The 8,014-nt window shown below is 53.8% G+C and overlaps 1 protein-coding gene across 1 annotated transcript in view; it reads left to right on the plus strand.

The window, feature by feature from the left end:
- The first annotated feature begins 7,462 nt into the window (after positions 1-7,462).
- LOC144230620 (homeobox protein HMX3-like) overlaps positions 7,463-8,014 on the plus strand; it is a 2,008-nt gene continuing 1,456 nt past the window's right edge. Inside the window, exons 1-2 of the mRNA XM_077762911.1 lie at positions 7,463-7,488; positions 7,684-7,831. Coding sequence (XP_077619037.1) covers positions 7,463-7,488; positions 7,684-7,831 — 174 coding nt within the window. The remainder of the gene's footprint in view (positions 7,489-7,683; positions 7,832-8,014) is intronic.

An 8,014-nucleotide genomic window follows, 5' to 3' on the forward strand; every position in this document is an offset into this window, starting at 1 on the left:
CCCCAGAAGGGCTTTTTAAAATGCAGCACACATGAGGCCTGGCCGGGGTGCTCTGGAGAGCTCTGGGTGCACCAGGATCTCTGTGGTACCTCAACTTTGACCCTACCCGGGTCCTTACCTCCTGATTACTGTGGGCTGAACGGTGCCCCCCTCCCCCACCCCAAATTCATATGTTGAAGCCCTAACCCTCAGTGTGATTGTATTTAGAGATGAGGCCTTTGGGAGGTGATTAAAATGGAGCCCTCATAACGGACGTGAGACCTCTCTCTGCCATGTGAGGACACAGCAAGAAGTCAGCCTTCTGCCAACCAGGAAGAGGGCTCTTGACCTTGGCACTTTGACCTTGGCCTTCCCAGCTCTGTCCCTCCCTCCTCTGACAAATCCTTCAACTTATTCCAGCGACCTTTCCGGAACAGAAATCTGGGTACATCCTCTTGCGTCCGTTTGAAAAATCATTCCATCGCCCCCCGTGGCCTCCAGCTTCAAGAGGCTGCCCTCGGTTCCCGAAAGCAGGCAAGCAGAGGAGGTGGTAGAGTTAATTCATGAATAAGACAGATGTCCTTGTCTTCTGTAACCTAGCCGTCACTGTTGCTCTATTCTATCGGTTAGAATCAAGTTACTAGGCCCTGCCCACGCTCAGGGGGCAGAGGATCACTGGGGGCTGTGAGTTGAGCTGCGTCCCTAAAAAGATATGTTGGAGTCCTGACTCCACGTACTTGTGAACGTGACCTTATTTGGAAATAAGGTCTTTGCAGATGTTAGATAGAAGTCAAGTTAAACTAGATTATTATGTTGGGTTAGGGTGGGGCCTCAATCCCACGACTGGGGTCCTAATAAGAATGCCCTGGAAAGACCCAGGGACACGCGTAGAGGGAAGAATCGTCATGTAGGGACAGGCAGAAAGGGGAGTGAGAAAGCTACAGGCCAAGTACTCTGGGACTGCCAGATGCCACCGGACGCCAGGAGAGAGGCGTCCTTTCCTGGAACACATTCTTCTCTAGAACCTCACAGCAAGGTCCTGCCCACTCCCTGACTTCAGATGATAGCCTCCGGAACTATGAAAGACTAGATTGCTGTTATTTTAAGCTCCTAACTCTGTTGCACTTTGTTCCAGCAAACTAGCTGACGAATACACCGCTAGAAGTCTGCTGATCCCAGCTGACAGAAACGGCCGATTCCGGAGCCCGTGACTCACCTCCCTCCTCCCTCACCATGTGATTCGGTGGGTTTGGTGGAATCTTGTTGATTTTGATGCAGGAAGTCAAGGACCACGCAAGGGAAACAGCTTGTCCGACCAGGTCCCAGCTTGCCCCTCAAGCCTTCTGTGCGCCCTCCCCGCCATGCGAAGCCCTTCTCCAACCTCCGTGGCCACATCCTGGCTGTTTCCTCTGCCTCCTTGCCCTTCTGTCTGCTCTACCCAATCACATCCTCATCAAGACTCATCAAGACACCTCCTCCAGGAAGCCTCCACTGACCAGACTGAATTAGTTTGTCAAAGCCCATCTAACCATACTCTCAGAATGTGTGCATTTCTTTTGGGCAGTGCACCGTCCTCAAAAAAGCTGATCTTTTTTTTTTTTCTTAACTTACGGTTCTGTGGAGGTCCTCCATTTTGCTCAGAATAAAGACAAAATTCCTACCAAGGCCTCCAGAGTCCCATGGGCTCCACCCCGGCCTCTCCCACCTCTTCTGCAACATTCCCTCCTGGCAGCTCCTTGAACACACCGGACACCCTCTGCCTTGAGCCCTAAAGCACTTCCTTCTGCCCAGAACACTCAGCCTAGCACACCTCCTCAGAGCTTTTGCTTAAACCTCACCTTCTTCTCATGCAGCCTCATCCTGATTGGATGCTACAATCCAAACTCAAACTCAGTGCCCTGTTCCCCTTTAAGTTTTGCCCGTAATATTTATCACCCCCTCACGTACTTTATCATTTACTCGCTCCCTCTGCTGGAATGTAAGCTTCCCAAGGGCAGGGAACTTTGTGTCGTTCACTGAGGCATCTCAAGTGCCCAGACCAGAGTCTGGCACATATGAGATGGTCAACATTTATTGGATACATTACGGTGATATTCTTGATATCTAGCAAGCCTTACTTTGGAAATCCCAGCCTGTCTCAGCAGGATATGAGAAACCAGACCAGAGTGTCTGGGTCCACAGTAGGGCTTAATGTCCTTCAGGGATAGCGGCCTCTCCCTGAGCAGGGGTACGGAGAGCACAACAGTTCTCGAAGGGCGGGACCCGGGAGTGCCGAAGACCCAGGGGTGGAGTCTAGTAGCTTGTGAAGCCTTTTCTGCAATGAGTATCTCTTTTTATTTTTAATTTTTAAAAATGTTGGGGCGCCTGGGTGGCTCAGTCGGCTGGGCGACTGACTTCGGCGCAGGTCATGATCTCACAGTTTGTGAGTTCGAGCCCCTCATCGGGCTCTGTGCTGACAGCTCGGAGCCTGGATCCTGCTTCAGATTCTGTGTTTATCTGCCCCTCCCCAACTCACACTCTGTCTCTCCCTGTCTCTCAAAAATAAACATTTAAAAATATTTTTAAAGAAAAAAATGTTTGTTTATTTTTGAGAGAGAGAGTGCAAGCAGGAAAGGGGCAGAGAGAGAAGGAGACACAGAATCTGATATGGGGCTTGAACTCACAAACCACGAGATCATGACCTGAGCTAAAGTCAGACACTTAACCGACTGAGCCACCCAGGTGCTCCCCCACCGCCCCAATGAGTAACTTCTTTCAAGACATGATGGTTGCCTTACTTGACTAATAGAGTCCTTTGGGTGCATCCCATTGTATTTCAGATGGAGAGCATGGGACACAGAGAAGTTCAGAGTCTCATCAAAGATCAGAATACATCGGGACACCTGGATGGCTCAGTTGGTTAAATGTCAGACTCCAGATTTTGACTCAGGTGGTAATCTCAGGGTTCATGAATTCGAGCCCTGCATCAGGCTCTGTGCTGACAGTGTGGAGCCTGCTTGGGATTCTCTCTCCCTTTCCATACAAATAATTTTTTTTAAAAAAGCATTTGTTTTTCCCTAATGAGAACATGTGAGAGATTCTTGTTTGAGGAGAAAGGGTTTTTTAAGGAGACAAGGGAACCAGGAAGAAAACAGGGGCCAGGGATGGGAGAGCTGGCTGCTCCCTGAGAGTAGAGTAAGACCTTCTTGGGGCAAAGCAACAATCCCTGTGGCATCTTTCCTTTGGAAGACTGTTAACTTTCTTGGAGAAACCCTGTAAGAACGGATTTCTGGCCCATTCTGGGCTTGTCCTAAAAACTGAATAAAGAATAAGAATAATAAAGGGGCACCTGGGTGACTCAGTCGGTTAAGCATCCGACTTCTGCTTGGGTTATGATCTCACGCTTCGTGGGTTCGAGCCCCGCATCGGGCTCTGTGCTGACAGCTCAGAGCCTGGAGCCTGCTTCGGATTCTGTGTCTCCCTCTCTCTCTGTCCCTGTCCTGCTCGCACTCTATCTCTCTGTCTCTAAATAATAAATAAATGTTAAAATTTTTTAAAAAAGAGAATAAGTACAATAAGAACCACTGCTTACATAGCACTTCTTGTACACCTGTGTGGTCCTTATAACAACGCTCTGAGACCACCTTCTCTTTGTCGCACCCTCTGTGCCTCAGTTTCCTCATCTGTCAAACAGGAATAATAACTGCACCTTTGTCACCAAGCTACAGTGCCTGGCAAGCACCTAGTGGGGACCCAAGGACTGTTAGCAGACATCACCTCCGTGTACTTATCACCCTAACTCTCAGGAAAGCGCTAGACCTTCGGCCACTGTGAGGAAATTCTACTTGACTCAGCATGCATCTCAGAGTCCCAATCAGGAGCCAAGGGAGGGGTCTTGGACAGCATTTCTGGCAGGGTTGGAACAGATAAGGGAACTTTCCAGTAAGGAGGGCCAAAGCACATGCCGGCTGGGGCACAGTTCACCCAGAACCATAACTCTAGGCTATTATCCATTCTGCCTACAAATCAAGAATCTGCCGGTCAGAAGAGTGAAGTGCTAGTGTGGTCAGCGGGACCCGTGCCCGCACCGTGGGGTGAGTCCATGCCTGGGAGCTGTGCAGCCTTGGCTGAAGTTCTGAGCAGTCCCTCCCCACTCCATGGCTAAGCAGGTGGGCCGTCTCAGGAAACTGTTCCAAGGAGGACCCTTGGAGGAAAACAGGTGAAGTTTTGAGGATTAAGGAAATGCTCTCCTTGGGAGCTCACTACCTACTGACTTCTTTGTTTTTTTTCTTTAAAGTTTATTTACGGAATACTACATGGCAATGAGAAAGAATGAAATCTGGCCACGTGTAGCAATACGGATGGACCTTGAGGGTGTTNTTATTTACTTATTTATTTTGAGGGAAAGCACGAGCAAGGGAGGGGCAGAGAGAGAGGGAGAGAGAAGACCCCAAAGAGCCTCTGTGCTGTCAGTGCAGACCCCGAGCCCAATGCTCACGAACCATGAGATCACGGTTCAAACTAAGAGTTGGACCCTTAACGAACTGAGCCACCCAGGCACCCCTGCTTACTGACTGCTAAGTGTGCATATGTATAGCTGTGTTTTGTATGGTTGGAGGAGGGGGGAGGCAGGTGAGAACACCATCCTAAACACTCCTTTGCCAGGCCTCATTCTTTTTTGTAAAAGTGAGGTGCTAATCACTAGCATTCTCCAGGCCCCCTCTGCCCCTGTCCCACGAGGCTGCAGAGCCCTGTTCTAAACAGCCCATCCACCTTTGCTCAGTCTGTGAAAGTCGCCTCTGGTAGTCCCATTGCTGGGGCTCCTTTAGGGGCTGTAAAACGTGTCATCAAAGGGCCCGAGGTTCTCATGAAACTTTTTGAAAAATGTTATTGGATATGATCATACTACTGGAAGAACTATAATCAACTGGACAAATCCTCTGAAATCGGAACTGTGAATTCATTCATTCACTCAGGCATTCAGGTCCTAACACAAGCGCTTACCGGCTCCCAGGAGGTCACATCATGCCTGCAGTCAGGATGGACACCTCAGCGATCAGTTACTAGTAGGAACAGAAAATGGGCCCTAAAACAGGGGCAGGAAAGGAGGGGAGGAGGGTGGGTGGAAGGTGAGACCTCTGCTTAAGCTGGCCAGGTAAAGATCAGGAGAGATCTGCAGGCGATTACACTGCTTCTTCAGGAATGGGGGGGAGGGGGGGTGTTCTCCAGCCCTGGCCCCGAAGGGTTAGACAGCAATGGCTTTTAAAACGCTTTTCCGGGGCGCCTGGGTGGCTTAGTCGGTTGAGCGTCCGACTTTCGCTCAGGTCATGATCTCGCGGTTCGAGGGTTCGAGCCCCGCGTCGGGCTCTGTGCTGACTGCCAGCTCAGAGCCTGGAGCCTATTTCAGAATCTGTGTCTCCCTCTCTCTCTGACCCTCCCCTGCTCACGCTGTCTCTCTCTCTCTCCTAGAAATAAATAAAAATATTTTTTAAAAAAAACACAACAACAACAACCGCTTTTGCTTTTCGCAGAGGCTGAGGTTTCTCCCGCCCAGCCTGCAGGCTTGGCTCAGAGGATGTCCCATAGAGGGCGCTCTTCGCCTGCCATTGAATGGAGTCCCGGCGCGAACAAGCGGAGGCCACACCCCTCGCCGGAGAGCGAGAGAAGAAGGGCTGCGTCCGCGCCAGCGGCCCCACATCCAAGAGTTTTCTGGAAGCAGAAGGGAAAGAAAGATTTACTCTCTGCAACCGGTTATTCAAGCCCAGCATCCCTGAAATTCAGAGTATGGGCCGAAGGTGCTGATGCCCAAGAAATGTCTCTTTCTGGTGAACACACACACACACACACACACACACACACACACACAGCAGCGCACCTGCGCGCCCCCTGGGAGGGAGACACCGGGAGAACTTGGTGTGCTTGGTGGCAAGAGGGAGTGAGGCTCCGGAAGCGGCGCCAGTGGGTGCGGGCCGGCTGTCCAGACTCTTCCTCTGCCAGCCTGGACCCCTTCGCATCCGGGTCTACTCTGCAAGCCGCGATCAGCCGGGAGCCCACTCCCCAGCCAGAACTTTTCAGCGACGTCTGCAGGCCGCTTCTTCGGTCCCCCGGGGTGATGAGCAGCTTTTCCTCTCGTCTCGGCTTCCACGCGTCAGAACTTTAGCCAACTTTGCACGCGTTCGCGTCTGATGAGGGAGCTCCCACAACACTCGCGAAGACACCCAGGGGCCCCTCTGTCCCAGCCCCCGCCCAGTCGTGGCGCGCGAACAGCTTTTTCTGCAGCCGGCGAGAAAAGGTCTTCTGGGCGTCCAGCACCGACTGGGTGACCTTGACCCAGCCTCCTCTCCGGGAGCCCCATTCCATCTGCAAAACCCAAGTGTGAGACCCACCCCGCTTGAGTCTCAGAGCGGGGGGCGGGGGGGGGGACTGATTTCAAACTCAGATTTTGGAAGGCATGGCGTTTTGCATTCCATTAACGCTCTGTACAAACTCAAGGGAGTAATAATGATGAGAATAATGATTGTTTATGGAAGTACCATTTACAATGCTTCCAGGTTCCCAAAGCAAAAACTGGGTTCACCGCAGCACATGAACGTTTGCTGAAAGAAGCATTAAAATGTGCCCATCGAGTGGGGGAGGGTCCGAAGCCCCGGATCAGAAAATAATACTACAAACCCAGTTCTCAACGGGTGACCAGAGGGGTTGCATCTGCCAATGCAGGACGGCCTTGACTTAGGCGGGGGATGGATCTAACGAAAAATAAGGCAATGGGGGAGGGAAGGGGCCATGAAAAGGCCTTGGGTGTATGGAAGCTTACAATGGATGGAGGGGAGGGATGCCCACTTTGCCGCCTTTTTCTGACCGGAGAGCTGTCTCTCGGGAAGGGACCGCGCCAGCAATTCTACTTTATTTGATGCTTAAATCTAGAGTCTTAAATGCCTGCCTTACGGGTTTCTTGTGCAACCTGGGGAGTTGCTTTTTAAAGCCGACGCAGTAGAGTGACCTTCCGCCCAGCTGTCCCTCAGAGGCCCGGCAGGGTCTCCAGGGGCTTGGCGGCCCTGGGGACACGCTGCGCTGCCGCGGCCACGGCCAGGGCTGGACACGGCCCGCCGCGGTGCCTTCGGTTCGCATCGCCGCTCTTAAACGCCGGCGGGAGAGACTTCCCGGGAGGAAGTGCTGTCTTCCGGGCCGCGGGCCGGAGAAGGAAAGCGCCCTTCGGAGCATGGCCGTCGGTGCCCGAGGCTGCTGCCCCAGGAGCCCCAGCGAGTGACGCACGCTGTGCCAGCCCGTTTTGCGCGCACCCGCGGGTGCACAGCGACTCACACCCACTCCTGCTCCAGAGGATAGGCTCACTCTTCGGTTTCCTAGGGCCAAAGGCCAAGGCCACGCAGGTTCTTGAGCCCGCTGACGCCGTCCGAGGACTTACACCCCGATTCCTTCCCTAACGATTAGACGGGAACCCAAATCCCCCTCTTCGTGGCCGCGCCCTTAGCAGGCTTTGGAGAGTATGCTGAGGCCGTCGGGCCCCAAAGGGTAGGAAAGTCCGGACTTCGCCGCGGGCGGGAGGTCGTGTCCTGCCTCCCGGGTCGGGGCCGCGTGGCTCTTCAGCTGCGCGGGGGCGGTGGGACCCTGTCACAAGCCCCTGGGGGAGGGGGATCCGCAGCTGCGAGCGCGGATAACCCCGAGGTGACCCGGGCGGGCCGGGCCCGCCCCTTCCCCCTCCCGCAGGCCCGGCGGCGGGAAGCGGGTCCCCGAGCTGCAGGGGGTGGAGGCAGGCTCGGGCTCCCGGCGCCTCGGCTGTCAGTGCGCTCGGGCCGGGGGGCGCCGCCGGCTCTGCGTCCCTCGCTCGCCTCCTGCGCTCGCCGGAGCGCTCCGAGTGCCTCTTTAGCGGGAGCCAATATCCTTTTGTGCTAATAGGCTTGTCCTCATTTGCTGCCTAATTGGACTATATAAAGCCAATAACAGGCGGGCTCTTATAGCCCGAAGCCAAAGCGCCAAAATCCGAGCGGAGGCGAGGAGGGGGCGGCGGCGGAGGCGGCTGCGGGGCCCGGGCTCGGCT

This window comes from Crocuta crocuta, unplaced genomic scaffold (genome assembly GCF_008692635.1).
Source record: "Crocuta crocuta isolate KB4526 unplaced genomic scaffold, BGI_CrCroc_1.0 scaffold466, whole genome shotgun sequence".
NCBI lineage: Eukaryota > Metazoa > Chordata > Mammalia > Carnivora > Hyaenidae > Crocuta > Crocuta crocuta.